Source organism: Centropristis striata, chromosome 6 (genome assembly GCF_030273125.1).
Source record: "Centropristis striata isolate RG_2023a ecotype Rhode Island chromosome 6, C.striata_1.0, whole genome shotgun sequence".
Lineage (NCBI taxonomy): Eukaryota > Metazoa > Chordata > Actinopteri > Perciformes > Serranidae > Centropristis > Centropristis striata.
This window is the reverse complement of record NC_081522.1, coordinates 34706520-34733986: the sequence shown is the minus strand read 5'-3', so window position 1 is coordinate 34733986 and position 27467 is coordinate 34706520. Positions and strand designations below refer to the sequence as shown.

At 36.3% G+C, this 27467-nt stretch overlaps 1 protein-coding gene across 1 annotated transcript in view; it reads right to left on the bottom strand.

Annotated features, from left to right (window-relative positions):
- The window catches only part of cttnbp2 (cortactin binding protein 2), a 148261-nt gene that overhangs the window by 11277 nt on the left and 109517 nt on the right, over nucleotides 1–27467 (bottom strand). Inside the window, exons 7-15 of the mRNA XM_059334624.1 lie at nucleotides 26458–26617; nucleotides 22450–22650; nucleotides 19941–20058; nucleotides 17802–18095; nucleotides 11342–11437; nucleotides 7366–7445; nucleotides 5802–5888; nucleotides 2660–2759; nucleotides 530–691 (exon numbers count right to left, since the gene is read on the bottom strand). Of these exons, the coding sequence (XP_059190607.1) occupies nucleotides 530–691; nucleotides 2660–2759; nucleotides 5802–5888; nucleotides 7366–7445; nucleotides 11342–11437; nucleotides 17802–18095; nucleotides 19941–20058; nucleotides 22450–22650; nucleotides 26458–26617 (1298 nt within the window). The remainder of the gene's footprint in view (nucleotides 1–529; nucleotides 692–2659; nucleotides 2760–5801; nucleotides 5889–7365; nucleotides 7446–11341; nucleotides 11438–17801; nucleotides 18096–19940; nucleotides 20059–22449; nucleotides 22651–26457; nucleotides 26618–27467) is intronic.

The window sequence follows — 27467 nt, the reverse complement described above, 5'->3', positions numbered from 1 at the left end:
AAGACTTTCTGTTATTTTACCCTTTATTTGCTGCAAATTTACTTTGCTGTAAATTTACAGTCAAATTCTAACAGTGACTTGCTGTATTATGATTGTACAGTATATTGCTGTGAAAACAATGCATTGTGGGAGTTATCATGATTGCTCAGGCATTCCAACGGTCAAAATTATATATTTTTTTTCAGGAATTTAATGTTTTCAGTTGAGCATATAGGGAAAATAAAGCTGTTATTTTCGAAAAGAAGAAAAGTTTTATTTTATTTATTTTTTGTCTGGGCTGATATAATCACAATGTGTTGTTTTTCCAGTAATCCTAATACAGAGTTTAAATGGATTAGTTGTAACATAATTTAGAGTTAAACATTTAAACGTCACGCTATTTTTTTTCTTCGTTACGAGACAGTTTGTCAGTAAACTGACCCGTATTTCTATAAAACAGTAGAGGTACTGTACATTTTACAGTAACTTACTGGCGAAACAGCTGCCAGTAATTTACTGTAATTTTACAGTAAACAGTTTTACAGTGTACCTGTGTTGAGGAGCAGCGGAGAGGCGGAGCCCCTGTTGTCCAGACTGTGGCAGAGGTCTCCCAGCAGGCCTGTGAGGGACGACGCCTTCTCCAGCCCCTCCAGCAGCACCACCACACAGCCGGGCAGCCTGACCCCCGACCCCGCCGCCGGCACCAGGAACCCTGAGGCAGGAAGAGACACGAGACAACGCTGAGACTCACTTCACACATTCTAAGTAAGTAAGGAAGTAGGTAAAATTTATTCATTGAGCACTTTTCATAGATACAATCACAAAGTGCTTTACATCAGGAGTAAAATGCAGTAAAATATAGAGTTAACAGAAAAAACACACAATAGCACAACAACAGGTAACTTCACATATGCCTGGGAAACATCAACATCAGGGGAAAGTCTGCCTAAAGAGATATGTTTTAAGTTCTCTCTTAAAACTGTCAGTGGACTCTATGCTGCGTAAGGTCAGTGGAAGTGCATTCCAGAGGCGAGGGGCACTGGCCTGGAAAGAACAGTCACCTCGCGTTTTAAAATGGGTCTGGGGGACCATCAAGAGTTTCTGATCTGACGACCTTAATGAACGTGAGGGAGAAAAGGGTCTCAGCAGTTCAGCAATGTACACGGGAGCTTGATCATTTAGGGCTCTAAAAGTAAGTACTAAAATCTTAAAATGAATCCTAAAATTAACTGGTAGCCAATGTAAAGAGTATAAAATTGGGGTGATATGGTCTCTTTTCCTAGCTCCAGTTACGAGCCTAACTGCCGCGTTCTGCACAGTCTGAAGTCTGAGTCTTTTTGTTAAAACACATAAAAAGAGTGTTGCAATAATCAATGCGAGATGACACAAAGGCATGAATTATCATTTCCGTTTCAGTTTTTGAGATCATAGACCTCAGTTTAGCGATATTCCGGAGATGATAAAAGCAGTCTTACTGCTAAATCTTACTGTGTGTGATTGAATATGTGACAAAAACATGATTTTATTTGATTTTCACCTCAGCTTCTGCATGTATTCATTGTTATTAGGGACCGAGCACCGAAGGTGCGAGGACCCTATTGTAATTGGTCCGTCTATTATTATTATTATTATTATTTGTTTTATCAAAATTAAATCGGCTTTTTGAGGCCTTTATCATATTCAAAAACTCCCCATTTTTGGAATATACATAAATCTCTGGTCAAATTTACGAGTGATTCTTACTTATTTTAGTTCCTATATCTCTCTCATGTGATGTCTACGGTTTCACAGCAGCTTCAGGCTAACATTCCCTTGTTTATATATTAATATAGTTCAGCAGAGCAAACGTATCTTATTAATTTGGCTTTTACTTTTGAACCATTTTAAAATATTTTTCTGCTCATGCATCGTACATCTTCTCTTTTATTTTTTAGCTATTATTTATTACTCAATTTCTATACATATATTTTATTATGCTTTTTAAATATTTATTTTTAATTATTATTATTATTATTATTAAATCTTTTTTTAATCTAGCTTTATACATTTTTTATCTAGCTTTATAAATTTTTATTGTTATTAATATTATTATTTACTTTTGTTTTGATTTGATTTTGTCTTACCTAAATTTATTTAATTAAAAAGTAAAAGTATGCAATAATTTAAAAAATGCGGCAAAAATACAGAATACCATAAAATAAAAAAAAATGAAAAAAATCATAGAACAGTAGCCTATTTCATAAAAATGTGATTTAAAAAAAAAACTAATATGTATACTTTAACATATCCATGTAACAATGATCCCATTGATCCCTCCACTGGTGAAGAAATTAATGTCGGGATGCAACTAACAAATATGCAGGTCATAGATTTATCTGACAATTATTTTATCAATTTGGTTTAAAAAAACATTTTGGCAAATACATCTACCAGGGGATCAAGGTGACCTTTTCACAAATCGTGTTAAGTCAAATAAAACGGTTTAAAACCAAATATAACCAAATATATTCCAGTTATAGACGTTAACAGACTGAGAAAACTAGTGAATTTATGGCATTTTTTGATAAATAATTGACCAATAATGACCAAAATTATTTTCTGGGGGAAAAATGCTGCTTTGTGAGACCTGCTGTGCATGTGCATGTACAGTCTGTGTGTGTGTGTGTGTGTGTGTCCCTACCACAGTTGATGAAAGTCTCCAGCAGCTGCTCTTTGGTCAGACTCTCCTCCACCTCCAGCCTCACCACGTCACAGCCGAGCCCTCCCAGCTCCTGCTTGGACTGGTGGAGATAGAGAGAGAGGAGGAGGAGAGGAGGAGGAGGGGGGGGGGGATGAGTGAAGAGACAGAGAGGTAAGAAGGGAGCACGTTGTCATGGAAACAAAGGAAATCTACTACTACTACTCTGCAGAGAGAAAAAGCAGCGAGACGAGAATCTGAATGAGCAGAGAGGGATTTTCCACACACACACTGCTGCCTTCAGAGAGGACAGAGGACATTCCCCTTACATTGTTCCTTCATTTCTTTTGTAATAAATAAATATAGATATAGTATAGGTATAGATATATGGTACTAAACTTTGGAGAAACAGATGACATAAATGCAGACGAGAGAGAGAGTGAATAAAACATACCTTTACAAAATCTCATCTCCATAATGACCTTGAAACATTTAATTTTAGTGATTTTAACAGTATTAAACCCTCTGAATGTATGTTTTCTTTAGAAGATCATCAAAGATACACTGTTAACGGCAGAAAGAAACTGTGAAAACAGGCTTTTTTGTCAAAATTTTTACTTTCGAATGATACTTGAATGGATCATAGATTACGAAAAGTTTCTGTTAGAAAACGTGACCAGAATGAAGCTTATTTTAGGTAATTTAAAATAAAGCGTTTACACTAACCAGATCCTGTTAAAACATTAAATTCTGCTCCTCAGAGACACTGAAGACATGATTGATTCTGCTGAGACCAACGGTCACGTGACAAATATTCACTGAAATTCTGTTTACACAGATCCGAGAGGAGAGGACAGGACATGCTGGAAACAGGACAATATTTAGAATATGTGGAGAAACAATTTTTCCCAATATTCATGACACTTGTGGACACTTGGAAAATTGTGTAATATATATATTCCAATAAAAAAAATATCAGAGAAATAATTTATATTTTTTATGATTTATATCATAATACATCAAGAGACCAACGGTCACGTGACAAATATTCACTGAAAATCTGTTTACACAGAACTGAGAGGAGAGGACAGGAGAGGCTGGAAACATGACAATAATTCAATATGTTTAGCATGTGGAGAGCCAATATTTCTTCCACAATATTATTGCCACTTGCAGATACTTGGAAAAGTGTTAAATAGATAAATTCAAATTAATTACAATTTTTTTAAAAAGAAATTATGAGAGAAATTCAACTTTTTTTTATGATTTCTGTAATTATAACCATGTTATTCTGCAGAAAGACATGTCTGAGTTGTTCCCACTTCTAGCCATGATTGTGCTGATTCCATAGAGCTGCAGGACTTATAGATGTATATTATTACTATATATATTATTTATTCTATAGATTTATATATTATATATTGCAGTGAAACACAAGGACACAGAGAGGAAAATGTAAAAAGAGCAAAAAAAAAAGCCCTGAAACAGCTTGTTGGGATTCAGAGGGTTAATGAAAACTCTTCATGTGCTCTGACAGTGACAGCGGTGTGTTAGTGAACATATAAAATCCTCACTGTTGGTTTATTAACGCTCCTGTGTGAGTTTTCCTGTAGATGCAGCGCAGCAGGAGAGGACCGACCTGCACTGTGTTTCATCATGTTGTATATTTCTGTTTCATTGCATCACACTGTGCAACACAGACACATTTAACTTGCGGGCATTCCTCAAAATTTTTTAATCTCAGAAGCATCCGAGATGAAAAAAACTTTCACAATTCCACCTCTGAGTCATTTACATGAGCTGTGTGTTTCATATATAATATTTCTCATGCATGACTGTCTGAATATAGTGACAGTTTGAGCCAATATAACAAAAAATATATCAATTTTCTTTGGTAAAAGTTACCAACTGTAGCTTTAATTATCTGTTTTAAACACACAATAAGTGACGTTAGAAAGATTAAATGAAACAGAAGCTGCTCTTGTTTGTTTATTTGTTGATATTCTTGCATTAGTAATTTTATTTAAATGTAACAAAGTCTGGGGCGTCCAAATATTCCTCTTTCTCCTCTTTTCCCTCTGTTTTTGCCTTATTCAATAAAGCATAAAATGTCTAAAATAAATTCAGTTTTTAAATGCAACTAAAGCTTCAAATCACGACCAAAATGTGCTTCATTCTAACATTTTACTCTGAAATCTTGTGCTCATATCAACAAGCTCTCAACAGATTATTTCCTGTTTTTCAAAATAAAAGCATTCCTGTTAACATAATATAATATTTCCTCACATATTTCCTACAAATATGTTTTAAGATTTTCTTTAAACTACTTTAGACCAAATATAAATTTAATTATTTAGTTGCTTTAAGCTTGAGTTCAAAGTCTGCAATGCCTTTGTTACCTTCCATATTAAAAAAAACATTAAATGCTTTTAGTTTTATTCCTTTATCAGCCTGTTTGGTGTCGTAAAGGTTTCAGATAAACTGTATGAGTTACATGAGTGAAGATTAAACTGACATGATGTTTCTCTCATTTGAATTTGAGCTTAAAGTTTCTTTTAAACATGTGCTAACGCCTCGTTATGTAGCTCCTCAGGTCAATATGCGCTCTAAGAACTGATTCAAGGAGCCTGTAAATGTGACAGTAATATAAAGGTATGCATACTAAATAAAAATGCTGAATATCATCATGATGAGTATTTGAGTTGACTACATCAAAATTCATTAGTAGAACTCCAACAGGAATCTTTGTGTAAAATATCCATATATAAATTAAGTTTACTTCAAAATAAATGAATATTTGACTCACAGATTACATGGTTTAAATATTTTCCATATGGTTAACATAATTTTTCAGTTACATTTACTCAATTTATGTGGTAATTGAGCCAAGTCAATTCATTCAGACGTATTTGAAAACATTATTTAAATTTACTCATTACTCATGTTTTGTTTAAGCGATTTGAGAGCTTTCATATCAACTCAATATTTTTAAGTGTAAAATTGTTGCACTGATTGAATTAAGTAATATGCAGTATTATTTTTTTTGAGTGTGTGTGTCTGTCTGTCTGTCTGTCTGTCTGTGTGTGTGTGTGTGTGTGTGTGTGTGTGTGTGTGTGTGTGTGTGTGTATCTGTGTGTGTGTGTACCTTGATGCAGCGAGCGACCACGTTGGCGATGTTCTCCTGACAGCTGCCCTCCAGGCCGTGGAAGATGAGGTTCCCATACTGTTCCACCTGGACACAGAGAGAACAGGAGGATTAATGCTGAGAAGAATGTAGAGCAGTAAAAGGAGATTTAATTTGTGTCTATGTTTATGTTTTCTCTAGTACAGTTCTAAAAAGCAAGCAAACGCTCTGTCACATCAGCAAGGTGGAAGTAAAATGATATCTAATGAGATATAAACTGTTTGGTAACAACAGCTGCACTGACACACAAACCCACTTGTTCTGATAACAGGTATGAGCATTTAACTCACTGAACCATGTCAATTTCTTGTTTTCTTTAAGAGATCACAAAAAACACAGCGTCAATTGAAGAGAGAAACTATAAAAACAGGCATTATCGACAAAATTAGATTTTTATTCTACATGTTTCATTTCAAACTTTGCCAAAAATAAAGCGTTTGCACCAACTAGATCCTGTTAAAAACACAGAGCAGAGAGGAGAGGACAGGAGAGGATGTTTACACAGAGCTGAGAGGAGAGGACAGGAGAAGCAGGAAGCATGGAAATACAGTCATGGAAAAAATGTATTAGACCACCTTTGTTTTCTTTATTTTCTTGTTGATTTTAATTCCTGGGACAACTAAAGGTACATTTGTTTGGACAAATATAATGATAACAACAAAAATAGATCATAAGAGTTAAATATAAGAGCTGATATCTAGACATTTTCCATGGTTTACTTAATAATAATAACCAAAATCATTACCAAGAAAACCATGGAAAATGGCAAGAAAAAAACAACAAGGGTGGTCTAAAATTTTTTTCCATGACTGTAGTTCAATATATGAAGACCTAATTTTTCCCCCAAATATCCAGGACACTTGTGGGCACTTGGAAAGAAAAGGATATATTTTTCTCCTTTTGTTTTGCTGATCCAATAAATGATTCAGTGAGTTTTATAATCTGTTGTTACAGCTTCATAAAGAGAAATTGTTGCTAACCTTTCTCCTAATAAGTCAAGTAAATAAAACACCTGAATGATTAGGTGAAAACATAAACACTACATGCAGCAGCAGCAGCTCAAACTCCCTTCACTCTGCTGATGATCTGAGCTGGAGTCACTGTGGATTAAAGCATCAGCTCACTGTCAAAAAATACATAAATCACTCATGAAAAGTGTGACTCAAAACGTTTACAGACGCTGCTGGATAAAACCTCTCCGTGTGTGTGTGTGTGTGTGTGTGTGTGTGTCACACTGATGTTTCTTTCATCTTCCTGTGCTATGATGCTTTATCGCTCTTGTAAAATGTAAATTCAGCTCCTATTTCTTCATGCAGCCAGCAGGGGGCGCTTTAATCCCCCGCTCCTTTCATCCTTCCATCATTTCTTCATCTCTCTCTGCCTTTCTTTACCATTCTCATGCTGCAGTCTTGCAGCTTCCTTCCTATTTTTCGACGTCTTACTCATCTAATCCCTCAATCCCCTCACAGCCCTTTGTGTGTGTGTGTGTGTGTGTGTGTGTTTGCATGTGTGTGTGTGTGCGTACCAGGCGGACGTAGTTGTGCAGCAGCGGCAGGGGGAAGAGGTATTCCAGAGCCAGCTCATCGAGACACGACTCAGACAGACCTGTCAAACACACAGAATTCACACAATAAATCCTCAGATCGGCTCCGGTTTACATGCTCCGTGTCAGCAGCGAGCTCCTGCAGTGACATCACGCGGCGCCGGACCTCAAGGTGCCTTTGTGGCGTCGACTCTGAAACTTAAACGCCGACAGGTTTGGTGCATTCAACAGCTGTTTGTCCTCAGGTGCTCGTCAGCCTGAGATATGATGAATGAGAGCTCTGCTGTAATTAGAAGGGAGCGAGCGGTCAGTGTTGCCATTCACTCACTTAATAGCTCTTAATGCTTTTTTATCAGTGAGTGGGATGAATTACAGCGGAGAGGTTTTAATCTGCTTCCTGAGGAAATCAGAAACACTTACTCATCCTTCCTGCAAGATTCTCATTAACCATCTGAACCCCGACAGCTGCTCAGAAAGCCGTTTTTGCCTTTTCTTTTCTTTTTAAAGGGGAAATTACACAATTTATGATCACCAGAAACAGAAATTATTGTCAGATTTTCACATTTTTGACGTGACTTGAATGAATCATGTTTAATAAATGTCTCTGTCAGGAAAAATAACCAAATCTAAGTTAACCCCGTGAACCCCAACGAGCTGTTTCAGGGCATTTTTTTGCTCTTTTTAGAATATACTCAGTGTGGCCTTGTATTTCACTGCAATGTATAAAAATATATATAAAATCTATAAGTCCTGCAGCTCTATGGAATCAGCACAATCATGGCTAGAAGTGGGAACAATTAAAAAATGTAATTTGTGCAGAATAACAGTTATAATGGAATAAATTTAATTGGAATTGGAATACATTTGAGTTTATCTATTTAACACTTTTCCAAGTATCTGCAAGTGGCATGAATATTGTGGAAAAAATATTGTGTCTCCACATGCTATACATATTGAGGTATTGTCATGTTTTCAGCCTCTCCTGTCCTCTCCTCTCAGCTCTGTGTAAACAGCCTCTCCTGTCCTCTCCTCTCAGCTCTGTGTAAACAGCCTCTCCTGTCCTCTCCTCTCAGCTCTGTGTAAACAGATTTTCAGTGAATATTTGTCACTGTAGAATAAAGAGATTCTGACACAAATATCAACATTTTAAGTTTCGTTTTGGTTAATTTTTCTAATGGAAGCGTTCATAACATATGATACCTTCACAGACTGTCGGAATGTTCAAATTCTGACAATAATGTCTGGTTTTACAGTTTCTTTCTACAATAAACTGTGTTTATTTTTTTCCGATATTTCAAAGAAAACATACTTTTCAAACCTGCAGAATATATCATAATTTTAACTTGTAGCATAAACAAGTCTTACTAAAAATGACACCAATAATAAACCGTTCGCACTAATCAGATCCTGTAAAAAACATTAAATTCAGCGCTCCTCGGCCCAGCTGGGTAGCCATGAATGACTCAGCTGAAACCAACAGCCAACTGACAAAAAAATCCTTAAACTTTCATCCAAATTCATCTCATAGTTGCTGCAGATGAGCCAGAAAGGGGCTAAGAAGAAGAAAACAAAGAAGACGAAAGACAAATGCCAAAAAGTGTATAAAATATTTGGATTTTATGAGTATGAGTTATAGAAATCAATCGTTTTCCCCACTGTGTCCTAATCGCATTTCAATAAATATTGGCTTGCAGCTGTTATGGTACTGAGGAAAGGATTTCTTCCCACTGAAGCTCCTGAATGCAGCGAGTGTGAGACAGACGGCTGAGCAGAGGCTGAAAACTAAAGAAACTAAAGCGCTGGATGTTTCCTGGCTCCTCGCCATCACGGTGACGGGGGAAGGTTGGACAGGCGGGTCGATACGGAGCTCTGAGTCAGGACTGCACCCCCCCACTCACTTAATGAGACGTCTTCTGAAGGAAGATGGTTAGAAAGACGGAGACGGAGAAAGATGCAGAGAGAGGCAGAAAACAGAAAGCGTACGGATGAGAGTTTGGCTCGTCACTCTGATGTTCTGCCTTTTCTTTCCTGACTCACTGAGAGGAGAAATACAGCAGATAAAGCATTTAAAGGAACGGATGCAGCAGCATCAGCAGCCGCAGACACTAAGAGAGATTATTCCAATATCTGTAGACTGTCTGCTGCTCGGGGCTGCTGCTGCTGTGACTCATCTGTAATCATTAACAGAGCTGTCTGAGGAGCCTCTGCTCCCGCTTACCTCTTTAAAATGGGTTTAAACAAATAGAGATGCTTGTTTTGGCATTGTTGCACGATCTAAATATCATATTACAGACCCTTCTGAGAGGAAAAAGCAGTATATTGTATTATTTCAGCTCAAAATGTCGATGTTTGCGAATATTTTTGGTGTTTGACGAGCAAACTGATAGTTGTTTCTTGGTTGGAGGATCAGCTCTCCAATCAGAGCTTTAGGGAAGTCATCTTTACAAACATCGAGTAACTGAGTAAGACTTTGTTGATATACAATGAAACATCAGGATGGAAGATGATATCGGCAATGTGAGTCATTCAAACTAATCAAAACAGGAGTTATATTCACCCTTGACTCCACCATTCGGCATGCAGGATTTAAAAGTAGGTTTTCTTTAACAGATTGCCAAAGATACACTGTTTATAGTAGAAAGAAACTGTAAAAACAGGCATTCTCATCAAAATTTTAGCTTTCCGACAGTCCTTGACGGATCATAGGTTACATAAGTTTCCATTAGAAAAAGTGACCAAAACTTGTCTTAAAATGTTGATATTTCTGTCAGAATTTAGCTTTATTCTACATGTGTCCATTAAAATAAAGCGTTTGCACTAACCAGATCCTGTTAAAAACATTAAATTCTGCTCCTCAGAGACACTGTGAAGACATGATTGATTCTGCTGAGACGTGACAAATATTCACTGGAAATCTGTTTACACAGAGCTGAGAGGAGAGGACAGGAGAGGCTGGAAACATGATATGTACAATACGTGGAGACCCAATCTTTTTCTCAATATTTATGCCACTTGTGGGCACTTGGAAAAGTGTTAAATAGATAAATTCAAATATATTCCAATTTTTAAAAAATAAATTATTCGAGAAATTTGAAATTTCTGTAATTATAACTGTGTTATTCTGCACAAAATACATGTTTTAATTCTTCCCTCTTCTAGCCATAATTGTGCTGATTCCCTAGAGCTGCAGGACTTATAGATTTAATAGGTATTTTATATATTGCAATGACATACAAGGCCACAGTGGAGAGGCTGTTTACACAGAGCAGAGAGGAGAGGACAGGAGAGGCTGAAAACATGACAATACTTCAATATATATATAGCATTTGGAGACCTTATTTTTTTTGCTCCAATATTCATGACACTTGTGGGCTTGTTGTTTATATATTAATTCGACTTTATTCCAATATAAAAATTCAATTTTTTTTTTTTTTAGAGAAATTCAACTTGCAATTTTACTTTTTTTTATGATTTCTGTCATTATAACTGTGTTAATCTGCACAAAAGACTTGTTTGAGTTGTTCCAAATGTGTGAAACTCATTGTATCAATCCAAATAATGCTGCAACAACGTATGACTCATTCATATACTCATATCATAATGATCTAAGCCCTTATACATAGTAAAAACTAATTCTGATGTCTGATTTATCTCTCTCTGATCCTCCCCGACTCTCACCCCTTTAACAAAGTGACAGAAGGGTAGGACGATAATTCTGATTTGAGATGATTAATTATAAATCAAATCACTAATTCTTGAAGATTGTTCTGGCTCAAATGTCCCTCCATGTGGTGTGACTCAGCAGGCAGACTCTGTTACATCGCTGCCCACGCTGCAAAACGCATCCAAACTCATTTGTGAAGCTCTTTCATCCACCAAATGGCATTTGTTATCAGTAATGGGAGCTCTGATCTGATTCTGGCTCAACGAGCAGCGATTCTGGTTGCCAGGTTTGTACCTTTGAGGCGGATGGTGATGCGCTGGCTGAGAGGCTTTCGGACCAGGTCCCAGGGGGATAAAGGCAGCTCCTGATCTGGCAACCACTCCGTGTCTCCTGGATAGAAGCAGAGCAGAGACGGTTAGACACAAACACACACTGAGCATGCACATGTTGCACAAAGAGACAGAAGAGAAATGCATCACAAAGTTTAATTCATCTTCATAATGTATGATGTAGCATAAAGGTGTTTTTGCTGCCACATCTGCAATAATATCCAAAGCACAGAATGTACTTTTCTGAAATAAAAGCTGCAGAAAACATTAATAAACAGAATATTCTGCTTCTCTAATATATGCAGCAGGACAAACAGAAGGCCTGCTTCTCTCTCAGGGTCTAATTAGAACAAATACAACTCAACTCACATGATTCTATAGAAATAATGTGCAATAATTCAATTGTCACTCTGTTGTTATATATATACATATTTGTATTTACTTCCAATTGATGTCTATATTTCCATATTTCTATTTTATTTCTATTTGTACATATCTCTGTTTACTTTAGACTTGATTTTGTATTTTATAATGTTGTATATTCGGTGTAACATGCTTTTTTATGTTTATTTTATTTACAGATTTACTTATTCTATTTTCTATAGCATCAACTGTAAAAAATCATTTTCCCCCGAAGATCAATAAAGGATTTCTGATTCTGATCACATGGAGTTTTAGCAATTAAAATGTAAATGTAAAAATTCTACATGATAAATGTTATTTTGTCTTATTTGTGTTATTTATGTGCTTATTTATCTACTTTTATGAATTACATGATTTTTTTTTCTTCTACTTCATTTGCATTTATTGAATTTTTTTTGTCATTATTTCTTATTTTTTCTGTAAGCCTTCAGGGTTTTTTTCTGTTATTTTGTCTCTGGTCCTAGTTTTTATTGTGCAAAAAAAAATAAAATACAAAAAAAAAATTAAATAATAACAAATGCATTTCAAGATCGATCTCAAGGACAGAGAGGCTTGAGATTCTGCAAAGACTGAAGTGTGCACATTGTTTTTTGCTACTAGACTTCATGTCATTGTAATGATATCGAACACTCTATTTAATAGGTTTCCTTCTACCTTCCCACAAGCACTTGAATGCATCAGAAACAGCAGCAGCAACAAAGCAAAATATAATTTTATAGTCATGAATACCAAAGTGAGTTTCCACTCTGCAGGTTGTGTTCAATGTCGTACGTGACTGTTTACACATCTGAATCTTATATACATCAATAACTTTTATATTATTTCCACTATGTGTACTACATACAGAAGAGTGCAGAATTTATTGTTGTTGTTTTTTTACAGGATCTCGTCACTGCAAACAGTTTAGTTTTTTGCAGAATTAAATAATTTTAATGAGATGTCACTATTTTAAGCTTGGATTTGGTCATTTTTCCTGACAGACACGTTAGTCACACATGATTTGATTCAGAACGATTGGAAAGTTAAAATCCTGACAATAATTTCTGTTTTTACAGTTTCTGATTATGACAAATTACGTAATTTTAATGATTTTTTAAAAACTGTTTTAAACCCGTTTTCATTATGCATGTGCTTTAACTACATTCATATTTACATTCAGTTCATTCAGTTGCAATTAAAGTAAATATGTCTCATACAATTTCATTTCATTTTACTGTTAATTTCATTTTAATTAAATGTTATAGCTGTATTTTAACTTGCAGTAGTTTTATTTTAGATATCTCTTAGATTATTTTACTTGCAAGATACATTTTTTGTCCAGATTTAATTAGTTTGATGGAGATTATTTTCTTTTTTTAATTAAAGTGTCTTACCCTCTGATAAACCTTTTGCATATTAATGTGTGCAGAGATTGTTTGAGACCTACAGTAAAAAGTTAGTTAAGTTAAGTCATTATTATTACAGAGATCTCTAACACCGAGTCTGTAGTTGAAAAGAGGAGCTCATGATGTGACAGAGCTCTCCACTCTACAGTAAACTCATAAAAACTTCCAGAAATTGGGCTTTAATCCCCCCGAGGTGACACTCAGTGCAGCGCAGCTTTTGTAGAAGTGCCCATTTGTTCTGAAAACTGACCGAACTGCTGCAGCACTTTTGTTTTAATCCCCTGGAGAAACTGTAAAGGGGGAAAAAGTTTGAGGGTTTTCATTCTCTAATTGAATCTCAAACTTTATGAAAAATGATCTCAAAAAGTTCACAGTGAACTAAGAACTGATCCTGCAAAGAAACAGCAGCAGAGGAGCAGCAGAGGCTGCTGTTGTTTCAGTGTAGAAACTAAAGCGGCAAATAATTATTTCATTGTCAATAAAATTTAACAGTTTTTCATCTATAAAATGGCAGAAAATCATGAAAAATGCCCAGACAGATTTTCCTGGAGCCAAACTGACATCGTCAAACAGTTTCTTTTACCAAACAAACAGTCCAACAGTTACTATACTATCATAGAGATTAGAACATAGATTAGAGATTAAATAAATCTATATTTATGTGTTTAAATGACTCACATAATATCTGGAATATTACTGTGAATGTAAATGTGAAATGTTTAATCTGACCATTTTGCCATTTTAAAATAATTCTGGAATTGTTTGTCTCATCATGCGCACATTTCAAAGTACGTAGTAGATATTGGTGGTATTTTATTTAGTCACTGTCATTGATAAAGTTCTTCAGAGAATTATTATACTGAAACAATGACGACTGTAGTTATTTTTAGATTAGAAAATGACAAAATATTCAAATTTTAAAAAGATGGAAGCAGTGAATCATTGTTTTCATTATTGATTAATCTGCTGAATATTTTCCAGATTCATCAGTTGATCTCTGATAACTTTCATAACCCAAAAAATGAATTTACTAAAATGTTGGACACTCACAAGCTGCAAAATCTCTCATCTGAAAACCATCAAATGTTTGGAAACTTTGCTAAAATGTCTTTAAAGATATATCTATTATCAGAATAGCTGCAGACAGGGCTGAAGTACTTGAGACCAAGTCCGGTTTCAACACCACTTCTTGTAAAATCTTGCACTTTTCTTGGACTTGTTGGACTCAGAGCTGTCTCCGTCTCTGCACAGCTATTTATTACGTCGTTCCTGGCTGCTGATTCAGGATCAGCTGTACAAAACGTTGCCTGATTCGACTGTTACAGCAGATGGATGTCAGCGGATTTATCAATCTATTCTAATCTAGTTCATAGATTTTTTGTCACGTGACTGTGAGTCTCAGCTGAGTCATTCAGTGCTTCCAAGCTGCATTGAAAAACACAGATTTTTTTTGTAATTTTTTTTACAAGATCTAGTTATTGCAAAAGGTTTATTTTTGGAAACATTTTAAATGAGACATGTAGAATAAAGTGACTATGATGAAATGTCACTATTTTAAGCGCAGCTTTGGTCATTTATTTGGTCATTCATTTCAGATAAATTGTAAGTATAAAAACCTGTAGATCAGTTTTTATATTTCTCGTTGTGATAAATATTGTAAATTTGACATTTTTTAAAAAGAGAACACGGGGCGTTCCCGGTGGCACACCTGGTAGAGCGCATACCACAGAGGCCAAGTCCTTGTATGCGGGCGGCCCGGGTTCGAATCCGGCTCGGAGCCCTTTACCGCATGTCTTCCCCTCTATCTCCCCCTTTCACTCTCAATATCTCTCCTATCAATAAAGCTACAAAATGGCCAAAAAAATATCTTAAAAAAAAAAAGAGAACACGCCTTTTAAAACGCCGGCAGGTCGTGGAGTTCAGATGAAGCTGAAACGTGTCAGAAGTTGAAGTGCTGTCAAAAGGCAAAATGTGAACACACACTCGCACACACTCACACACAGACACGCTGAGGGACAAGAAAAATATATGCAGACATGTCGAGGCAAACGAGACACGCATGCAGACACACACAGACATGGAGCCAGACACCAAAGAGTGTCTGGATGTCTGCAGTTTGATCCCCGTTGACACAGAAGACAGACATGTTCTCCCAAATTGGCATCGTAGTCCCTCCTCCTCCCTCCTCCATCTGATCTATTATGCATTCCTCCTCTGCTGCTTGTTTCTTTCATCATCATGCCCAACACACACACACACACACACACACACACACACACACACACACACACACTAGTCTACATCTATGTTGTGCAGAATGAGATACAGTTAACATGAAAAAGAGGTTTTACAGCAGAGACTGAGGCAGAGCGAGGCTGCAGAAGTTCTAGAAATCGATTTCCTTTTTTATCAGTCTGGGGCTCAGACAGACCCACACACATACACACACATATACACACATATACACACATGTAACTCTAACCCTTAACCAGCGTCTAGTTAGAGAAAAGAAGCAACCGCACACTGTTGACATCTGATCAGCAGAGAAACAGGAACAGGAGCAACACATGAACTCTGCACATGTTCCAGCACATCAATTATTCATCACTTCCAAAAGAAGAAGAAGAAAAAACTGCATCATGTGTGTGAAGCTCTGACATCCAGACAAACAAATATAATCTCATGTGACTCTGCACATCTCGTTCCAGTCGACTGTAGTCGGCTTTAGATTAAACTCAAAAAGAGGATAAAAACAAGCAGCAACCTCTTGAATATGTGCACCGACTTTTGGTGCTATCCAAAACAGTTTCATTTGGTTAACTGTATTCTGACCAAAACAGCTGATCTGAAGCAGTGCATGGAGCATATAAGTGCACTTAGTCATGGAAAAAATTATAAGACAACCCCTTTTCTTCAATTTCTTGTTCTTTTTAATGCCTGAAAAGTCTCTTTATTATTAGGGTTAATGTGTCCTTGTGACAATATGGTATTACTCCCTTAACTTTACATAAACATTTTATATTTTTACACTAAAACTGTGTGTTTTAATTTTACTCTATTTCTGATGCAGTTTGACTGTGTTTTACTGTAGTTTTGACAAACATTTTTACAATATGTCAGCACTGATTATTGTGAACTTTGCGTTCTTTTAATGCCATACATTGTTTTGTTTTAACTTCTGCATGATGTTATACGTTTTATCTGTTGTTTATGCTGTATTTCTTGTTGTTTTAAGCCAAGATTATCATCTGACAAAGGGCATGCTGTCCCCTTTTCAAATAAAGAATTGAAATGAAACCATTTAATTACGTATAATTCTTTTGTCACAGCCACAGGAATGAAATAATTACACCACAGGGACCACAGGTAAGAGGAAACGTGTAGGTTCCTTTAAGGTCAAATACTTGCCTTCAGCATCGAAGCACAAAGTGCTGCTTTAAATAAATAGTTTCTTGAACGGCTCTGGGTAACTACATTACCACAGAATAAACCAAATGAATCAGTGATCTCCATCAGCATATAAATGAGCTGTTTAATCCGAACACGACATCGAACACAATCAGCTGTCAGCTAATGACCTCCTGTATGGCCGCTGCGGGCTTCCTTACATGATTTTAAAAAGGTTTCTATAAGCTGCGGCCCATTAATCTCAGAGGAGTGTGAAGTTAACAGAAACCTTCAGTTAAACACAGTGAGAGAGGACAACAGGGCTGGACCGCTGCCAGCAACACACACCTTATCCTGCTCTTTATCACAGCGAGCTGCAGCCAGACACTGAGACTGGAGACGGCAGGTGTTAGAGGCTGAGAACAACAGATAGAAGACACGTCTCTGTCTCTATCTGTCCACAGAGGTCATTGAGATGGACCAAACTGCAACCTCCGGGTCTGAGCAGGGAGGCAAACTAGAAAGTGCCTTAAGCTGCATTCTACAGAAAATTCCAGCAGGGGGCGCTGACGGCGGCTGTAGAAGCATTTTGGTCCATTCATTTCATTACAAAATGAGAAAACTTCTCACTTGATTTATTACCTCAGAATTTTTTTTTAAGACAACACTATGGTCTCAATCTCTAGTAAAAAATCTTCCTCAAGACAATTTGATGTTAATAGAGTCAATAATGGCCCCATTTAGAAGAAAATAGAAGATAAAGAATCGTATGATTTGGGGTGTGGCTACCTTTGATTGACAGGTCACTAACAAGGCGAGCCATCATCAGGAGACAAGAAAAGCAATGCGTATCCACGGCAACGTGTCAATAAAGTTTAAGTCATTTTAATTAGATATTTTTGACCAGAACAACTTGACACACAGTGCTGAGCTCAGATTAATCTTCAGGTTCACAGCTTTCAGATGATGTCCACCACTTCTATGTGGCATTTAAAGTTGACCTGCTATCTCCCCCTAAATGTCCACTGCCCACAACCACTAACTCTAAAAAAGGTATTTGAATATTAAGAGGTTAAGACTCGGAAAAAGCAAGGGCAGGAGAAATACGATTTGGAGAAGAAAAAGGTGCAAGAGAGGAGAAGTTATATCTTGATGACAAAGTAAGAAAGGAAGAGATAAAAGAAAGGATGTAGCAGACGAAGAGCAGGTTTCAGGGATGTAAACACCCACCTATGAGGATGGAGGCGATGCTGGCGGGGCCGAGGCCGAGCGGTGCACGCTGCGCCTCCTCTCTCGCCGGCTGCTGCGACTCCCCGCAGACCGTCTGGAGGTAGGAGGTGAAGGCCTGGCTGAGCGTGGAGCCCAGCTGACTCCAGCGGGTGGAGCGATCGACCGACACGCGGCCCAGCACCAGCTGGCTGCAGGCGGCGCCCTTCGCCTCCTCCTCCAGAGCCTCTACGGGACACATGGACCCCGCCCCGCCTCCGCCCGAACACTGGAGACGCACCAGGACCCGGTACGAGTCTGGAGGAGAGGAAAGAGACACAGTTGGATCAGTGACTTAACCCTTTGATGCACAACATGGGTCTACAGTGACCCGATTTGTACGAGTTTTTATGTAGATCTTTGCAATAAATTATTTTCATCATTCAGTATTCAAGGTTTTCCTCAATTAGTTTGTTTTTGATCATCATACATCCTCATTTTATGTTTTCCTTTATTCATTTTTTAATAAAATCCCCTTTTGTGTCACTACTCTTCTAATGCACAACATGGGTGAAAAATGACCCATATCCATTTTTTTTAGCTAAGTAGCTTGCTAAGCCAACTACTTAGCTAACTTCTTGGCTAAGTAGTTAGCTTAACAAGCCAAGTAGTTAGCCATGTAATAATACAAAAACTTTTTTTCTTCATAAAGTATGAGAGGCAAAATGGAAATAATGATCAATTGTTATCAAAAACAAGATATTTAAAGAATACTTGGAATATTCAATCATAAAATAAGTTGATATCAAAAGATAGAGCACAGAAACACACAGCAGCATTAAATAACATGGGAAATGAATGCGGTTAATTTTTGACCCATGTTGTGCATTAGAAGGGGGGTCAATATGTTGTGCATCAAAGGGTTAATCTGAAACTTTCTTTCTATGTATGAGACGGCAGTGATGGTCTGAGCTCTGAATATTTATATTTCTGTGATCTTGTGCAGACATCTCGAGCCAGCAGCTTATCTTTACTCCTGTTCCTGTTTGCTTTTATTCTCATTTCTCCTGGTGGGTTCTTGACTCTTTTCTTCTACTTGCTTTTGCTGCCAACACACCTGAATATCCCTCTTCAGGGGCATAATAATAAAATAATAATAAGTGTACCTGATCTTATCATGACTGTAATATAATCCATCAAATTCAGTTTCAATATTAAGTAAGAAGCAACATTATTACCATGTAGAACTACTCTATGAAGATGCTTTTCTAAATATGAAAAGCATTTAGGTCAATGGGTTTATTAGACCTTAAACCACACGGTAAATACATTTTTCCAGTTTTGTACAGTATGTTACTGCATTTGCAGCCCTGCAAGCAGCTCCTGTTGTGTATAAACCTTAAGTGTTATAGAGGACATTTCAAGACTTTTACATTTGTGACTTTTTTAAAAAATGTTTCATTTTTATGTTGCAAATTAGGGTCAATTGAGTTATTAATATATTGTCATTATTATACTGATTGGTTACCAAAGTAACCAAATATGGTTCTTTGCCCAGTAAAGGATTAAAAGTCAGTTAATTCATTCACTTCTTGTTTTTGCAACCTGTCTCATAATCTACTGTGTGTTTTGCAATGCTGGAATACATTTAACGACATCAACATTTCCCCAAATCAGCAATGGATCTGCAACAACATAATTAAATATAACACGAAAAGCACTACAATAGCTGAAATGTTTAAATAAGAACAAAGTTGTTAGTACAAGGTTCGTACACTTTTTGAGTGGTCAAATTCAAGCACTTTTCAAGGACTTTCGAGGTCCATTTTCAAGCTTTTCCAGGACCTTTTGCATGTTTTAGATGAGTACTTACATGCTAAAAGGGGTAATTTCACTCAACCATACCGACAGCGATGGTTTTACACTTTTAACAACCAAAAGTACAGTTTGCTAATCTCAATATTTTTTTTTTTCATTGAACATGTGATCATCTATATTCAGATTGCAAGAGAAATTTCAAGCACTTTGTCCAAAATCCAAGCACTTTTCAAACCTTGAAAATACAACATTAAAATTTAAGCATTTTCAAGCATTTCAAGCACCCGTATGAACCCTGTAGTAAGAAGCAGACTTGGTCTCATGCACGAGGCCTGACTCACTCACAGAGGTTTTCCAGCAGATCTTTGCAGTCGTCAGTCGCCACGTCATGAATAGTTCGGTTGCACTTATCCCTCCTTTCGATGTCCTGCTCACTGTGGCTGCACAGCACCTCCAGACACTCCTAGACACACACACACAATCACAAAACAAGGTTTTAATAGCTTTTTCTTCAGAGGGACAGGTTGCTGTGTGAGTAAGAATCCAGCGTACACTTCAGTGTGTGTATGAGTGTATCTGCAACACAAGCTATGCTGTGTTTTCAAAGCACAGATCAATGAGCGGTGGTCCTCATTTAAATTCAAGTCACACGCTCGCTGTAGTCTAGTCTGGTGTCTCCTGCATTTGTTTAACCTGAGCAGGACTTTCAGCCGGCAAGGTCAGCTGTCCCATTATCCTGCAGACTGATGACAGGCGGGACATCAGTTACAGAGAGACACAGAACAGTGGAAACGTTTCAACTTTATTACAAGATCTGAAGCCTAAAGCAGCAAGAATGAGTCTTTATCTCATTATGATGCAGTCTCAGTTTAATACTGATACTTCTATATGAGCTGCATAAGCCATTAGTGATAAAATTGGCTGTTTTTTAATAGTTATTCTTAATGCTGGTCCAATTCCCTGCAAAATCAGACAATGGTACAGTATAATGACTGGAAAAAGTCTATGCTTATGATAGCCAAGTTAAAGGCAAATGTATTTTTATAGCACCATTCATACACAAACTGCTTCATAGAGGCATAAAAATACATGAGAAAATACAACAGACATTAAAACAGACATAAAAGGCATTAAAAACAGGATTAAAATAGAATATTACAACAGTAAAAGTGTATTTAGAAGACGATAAAAGCAACTGAAGCAAGCAATTAAAAAAGATATCTACTGTTTTTATGACAAAATGCATCGCTGAGAAAGGGTTTGTTTATTTTTTACATTAATTTTTGTGGTTATAGCCGACACTGGGGCCAAATAAGCAAAGAGATAAAAAAATAATTGACTGAAGAACAGAAATGGTTGCTCATTCAGCAGATAGAGAGAATTGTGTGATTTGTAAGGATACAAAACTGATCGTGAAGGAATTCTCTTGCTTCTCGACAGGTTCGTTATATGTTTATTTTATCTATGAAACACATTGTGAGACGTGGTTTTGCATCAATATATGAATTTATGCTGGTGGCTCGGGCAAAGTGTACTTTGTTAATTAAGTATGCATGACATCATCGCTAGGCATCCTGCAAAACAGCTGTTTTTAAAAAAGAAATCTAGTATTAAAAATGAGTTGCAATTTTCTTTCAGTTGCTTCCAAGACAAATGCACCTGTAGCCACATCAGGATCTTTATCCAACTTCTTTGTGAGTCTTTGGTGCTGGTGGAAACACTACCACTTCTGTCCACAGGGGGCGACAAAATCTATATTTCTTGGAGTGGCTTTAATGCAGAATCATTGATTAAGGCGAGACTGCAGGCAAGAATATAGTTTTTTTCATGCACTATGCAGTATTTTTCTCCCACAATATGTCTTATTTCAGAATGGTGGAAAGAAAACATCCAAAACAAACATTTAGGTTTTTTTTTGTTTTGTTTTTTTTTACAATATTTGATCAATTTACACCTGCAGATTTCTCCTGAATTCACGAAAAGTTGTAGTACAGTGAACGTAGTCTAAACTTTTGTTAGAAAGCTCCCACTCTCCTGCACAATATTATGTGCTTTACATGTTCTATGAACTAGACCCAATTTTTTTTGTCTTTAAATAGTAATTTCCATTCAGAATGTATGAAATCATTAAAGAACGTTTTCTCAACATTTTCTCAACTTCACCAATTGTATTCCTAACTATATTCTGAAGGTTTTTACAAAGGGGTTTGTCCAAACATAATTCATACCCTGATTTATGCAACATTTTGTTCCTAAACATGATGAAAATGTAACATTGTATGGCTTTTGACAATAATTTCCTTCTGTTGAAAGCTTTGAATCAAATACAATCAAAGAGTTGAGTTTCTGTCCATCTGAGTAATGTAATATTCTGCCTTTAGGGTGGTAAAGTGGGATTAGCTGACTTTAAACCACACAGTAAATGAAGCCGAAACATCAAACTAAAAGAGGCTGAAAAAGCTCTGTAGTTTTGCCCAGTGTGTAACTGCTGAAAAGCAAAAACTTCAGTAAATACACTGCAGATTTCATCAGTTTATACTAATAAATTTAATTGAAAAACAGCCAGAATCCTCAACCAGACCAACTCGTTATAAGGTGAATTCTAGCTCTTAAATTGAAAGAAAATGCAAATCAGCTGCTAATTCTTCACCTGCATGAAAAAAAAAACCTTTTACCCAAATATTTGTCTGTTTTTTGTTGTATTATGACATTTATAATCTGTTTTTAACCATGCACAATAACCACCAATAATTTAAAATAAGCTCTGTAGTTTTGCAGTGCTTTTTTTGTTTAAAAGTCAGTTAATTCATTGTAAAAAAAACAAAAAAAAACATTATTGGCGTCTCAGTCTCACCTTGAGTCCGTGGGCAGCAGCCATGTGTGCAGCCGTCCAGCCGTCGCTGTTGGCCTGGTTCAGCAGGGCGGCGGGCAGAGCCAGGGAGGCGGGGGGGTCGGGGGTCACAGTGGGGTCACCCTGAGTCGGGTGGCGGAGGAGGAGGCGCAGCGTGTCCACGTGTCCGGAGCGCACCGCCGCGTGCAGAGCCGTGCAGCCGTCCTGCAGAGACGCCAGAGATTCAGACAAAACGCTCCAACTGAACTTCATTCATCTTAAATGAGGAAATCTTCAGAAAAAGTTTCTGCAAAGTAGAACTAATGTGATTTCATGCAATAATTAAATTACAGGTAAAGTCCACTAATGAAACATGCAGGTTCACAGCAGCTTGTTTATTTACAATATTGTCTGCAAATTAATTTCTTGATTAAACAATGATTCCTAGACTGTACTGTGTCCCTCTCCTCCTCCACCGTGTTAAATCATTACGTTTGACCCAACACAAGGGGGCCTTTTATCTCTGTTAAGATCACAAGTTATGCAAATTTTACTGTCCAGTACAAAAGTACAGCAGCAATTTTTCTTAGAATACAGACAGAAATCGACACAGAAAAAGAGTTTTTTATGAATTACTTGGCAGAAAAAGTGGTGAGAAGGCTCAAAAACTGGTTTAATGCAGATAAAAATTTAAAGAAAATGCAAATCAGCTGCTAATTATGCACCTGCATGATTAAAAAAAACACCTTTACCCAAATATTTGCCCTTTTTGTTGTATTATATTTTTAATCTGTTTTTAACCATGCAAAATGAGCACCAATACATTAAAATAAACTCTGACTGTACTGTGTCCCTCTCCTCCTCCTCCCTTTGCCTTTTATCTGTGTTAAAATGACAAGTTATGCAAATTTTACTGTCCAGTACAAAAGTACAGCAGCAATTTATCTTAGAATACAGACAGAAATCCACAGAAAAAGAGTTTTTTATGAATTACTTAGCAGAATAAGTGGCGAGAAGGCACAAAAACTGGTTTAATGCAAAGAAAATTAAAAGAAAATGCAAATTAGCTGCTAATTATGCACCTGCATGATTAAAAAAGCACATTTTACCCAAATATTTGCCCTTTTTGTTGTATTATGATATTTTTAATCTGGTTTTAACCATGCAAAATGAGCACCAATAAATTAAAATAAGCTCTGACTGTACTGTGTCCCTCTCCTCCTCCTCCGTGTTAAATCATTACGTTTGACCCAACACAAAGGGGGCCTTTTATCCGTGTTAAAATCACAACTTATGCAAATTTTACTGTCCAGTACAAAAGTATAGCAGCCATTTATCTTAGAATAGGGACAGAAATCCACAAAAAAGAGACTTTTTATGAATTATTTGGCAGAAAAAGTGGTGAGAAGGCACAAAAACTGGTTTAATTCAAAGAAAAATTTAAAGAAAATGCAAATCAGCTGCTAATTATGCACCTGCATGAAAAAATGCATAAAAAAAACACCTTTTACCCAAATATTTGCCCTTTTTGTTGTATTATGATATTTCTAACCATGCAAAATGAGCACCGATAAATTAAAATAAGCTCTGACTGTACTGTGTCCCTCTCCTCCTCCTCCTCCTCCCTTTGCCTTTTATCTGTGTTAAAATGACAAGTTATGCAAATTTTACTGTCCAGTACAAAAGTACAGCAGCAATTTATCTTAGAATACAGACAGAATTCCACAAAAAGAGAGTTTTTATGAATTACTTGGCAGAAAAAGTGGCAAGAAGGTACAAAAACTGGTTAAATGCAGATAAAAATTGAAAGAAAAAGTAAATCAGTTGCTAATTATCCACCTGCATGATTAAAAAAACACCTTTTACCCAAATATTTGCCCTTTTTGTTGTATTATGATATTTTAAATCTGTTTTAACCATGCAAAATGACATCAATAAGCTCTGACTGCACTGTGTCCCTCTCCTCCTCCTCCGTGTTAAATCATTACGTTTGACCCAACACAAAGGGGCCTTTTATCTGTGTTAAAATCACAAGTTAGTAATTATCCACCTGCATGATTAAAAAAGCACCTTTTACCCAAATATTTGCCCTTTTTGTTGTATTATGATATTTTTAACCGTGCAAAATGAGCACCAATGAATTAAAATAAGCTCTGACTGTACTGTGTCCCTCTCCTCCTCCGTGTTAAATCATTACGTTTGACCCAACACACTGGCCAACATTTCTGCCGTCTATAAATACCTCGGAGCTGAAGAGGTCAGATACGCTATAGAGACTCTGCAGCTCCTCTGGCTCGGCTGCCAAGCAGCTAAATGTGGAACAAAAGCAGGTACAGTATCTAAATATAGGGGCTCGTCGCTCGCTGCCACAGCAACAAAAAGAGGCCCCATGGAAACACAGCGAGCACATACATTAATTAGCACCGACCAATCAGACGAGAGCACAAAGGAACCATTCTATTCACTGGAATAAAGGACATTTTTCACCTAATATTTGCCCGAAATAGCCGTTAAAAATGGATTTATCTTTAGTAATAAGCAGTGTTTCTGCAGGTTTTAGCACTGAAATGAAGGCAAGAGTCTCAGAAAAACTTACAAATTCATTTATACATTACCAGGTATTTAAAAGTGAGACTACAATTAATGTTAGAAGATTTCAATCAATTTTAAGACCTGTCACAATGGTATTTAAGACTTTTTTGAGGTCTAAAATTCAGATTATTGGATTTTAGACTTTTTATGACCCATGGAAATCCTGAGTAAAGAATAAATCAATTAAATGATTAAAATAATTAAAGTGTATGAGAGTTTAAAACATGATGGTATGAGTGTACAAAGGTCCTTCTGAAGCTCTTGGGGAAAAACAATTGTTACACAGTTTTGACGCTAAATTTTAAAATTTTTGAGAACTTTAAAATTGATAAAAAATGGTTTAAAATATTCAAGATCTTGAAGAACACCACAAAGTTCATCATAAGATAAGATAAGATAAGATAAGATAAGATAAGATAAGATAAGATAAGATAAGATAAGATAAGATAAGATTGAACTTTAATACTGAAGGAAATTCTGGTTCCAGAAAAAAACAAAAAAAACAAGCACAATATAGTATAATATAAGAAAAATGTATAATAATACTAATAACGTATAAGTCATAAGTAAGCAATTCATTTCTGAGAACTTTTTTTTGACCATAAAAAACAGTATTAAGTATTAAAACCAGAAATTATTTTGCTTTTTAACTTTAAAAAATACAAAAATGAGAATTTGATAGTCAGTTTATTTAGTTGCCATATGATTTTTGGTTAACTGGTTAATGGATTATTAGCAGCTCTGTTTGACTCTATTCCAATTTAACGTGTATTTTATCCTAAAAACGATCAGATCAGCAACTCTTCAGAACAAACTATGTGCAAAATTACACAGAGAGCTACACCAACGCTCAAATATTTCTGTACTATCAAATTAAAACGATCATATCTTTGGTTTTACATGACCTAGGAATGTCAAACAAAAACTGGGAGAAAGTTTCAAGTCTGTACTTTGGAGTGAAGTTGATAGCAGCGCTCCATTTGACCTAGTTTTTTTGTTAAATGTCACATGATATGTGTCAAGTTTTTTATTCATTTTTTGTTTGTGTCTTGTTTCTTTATTTATTCATCTATATTTTTATTTATTTATTTATTTATTATTATTATTATTATTATTATTATTGTGTGTTCTTGAAGAGTACATATTGTGACATTTGATACACTTAAGTGGACATTCGACTCTGATTGTGTATACTCTGTTTTGACATGTCATAGTTTGTGTCTAGTTTTTATTAATTTGCCTTTTATTATTATCTTTATTATTTGTGTATGTATGTTATTTGTTACTCTGAAAATTGACAATAAAAATATTTTGAAAAAAAAACAAAAACGTCACATGATCTGATCAGGACGCCACCATCATAGACCCCAGAGGGTTAAAATGAAAATCGAATCTCGCAATAAGAATCTAAATCCGATGTGTTACATGTGACAGACGTACCGCGGTGGTGTGGGAGCGATCAGCTCGGGCGTTCAGCAGGACGCGGACGCAGTCCAGCCGTCCCGCCTCGCAGGACAGGAAGAGGGACGTCTGTCCCCCCGCCGCCGCCGCCGCCGCAGAGTCCACAGCAGCTCCTGCAGACAGCAGCTCCTCCACACAGCTGCAGGAGAAACAGACATATAAAAATAAAAACATTTTAACCTATATATGAAGGGAAATAAGGAGCTTAACAAAACCTCAAACAAATCTTTGTATGGTAGATTATTGTGTGATTTGTCATTGTACGGAACACTTTTCAGATCATTGTTATATTAGTTTATATGACTTATTATCACACTTATTTTAATTTAATTGTAATGAACACGAAGGCAAATTAAGATGAAAAAATACTAGTTTTTAGTGTGCATGCCAAAGAAATAGAACTGCTTTAAACAGCAGCAATAAATGTTTTATGAGATGTATTTATTGATTTTATGTTCCTATTGGGTGAATACATTTGTATAAATATCATATTTTGCTGCATTTGTGTGTCCGTGCCTTAGAATATTATTATTTTAGTTGTTTTATATGAACTATAACTGTTGTTTTTGATAACAAAGTTGATTTTTTTTAAAGCTGTAAATTCAATACAACGCTTTAATAACAACAAATATTTCCTGACATGTTTGTTTTATTAACTGACATACAGTTCTGTTATCAGATTTATATCATCATTAAATATTAATATGGATATGACACCATACACACACAGACACAGAGCACCTGTTCAGAGACAAGAGGAGACATTCATCAGACAGCAGATCATCTGAGAACGCCAACACTGAGTCACTGCCTCCGAAAAAACAGTTAACCCCATAAAATAAACTCTCAGAGAGTGTGTGTGTGTGTGTGTGTGTGTGTCAGCGTGCCTTTTGGATATCCCCACTCTATAAATAACGCTGTGATCAGATATTACAACATTGCACATTCCCCAGCTGGTCCTGGGCATCCTGTTTTTGGCTCACATACAA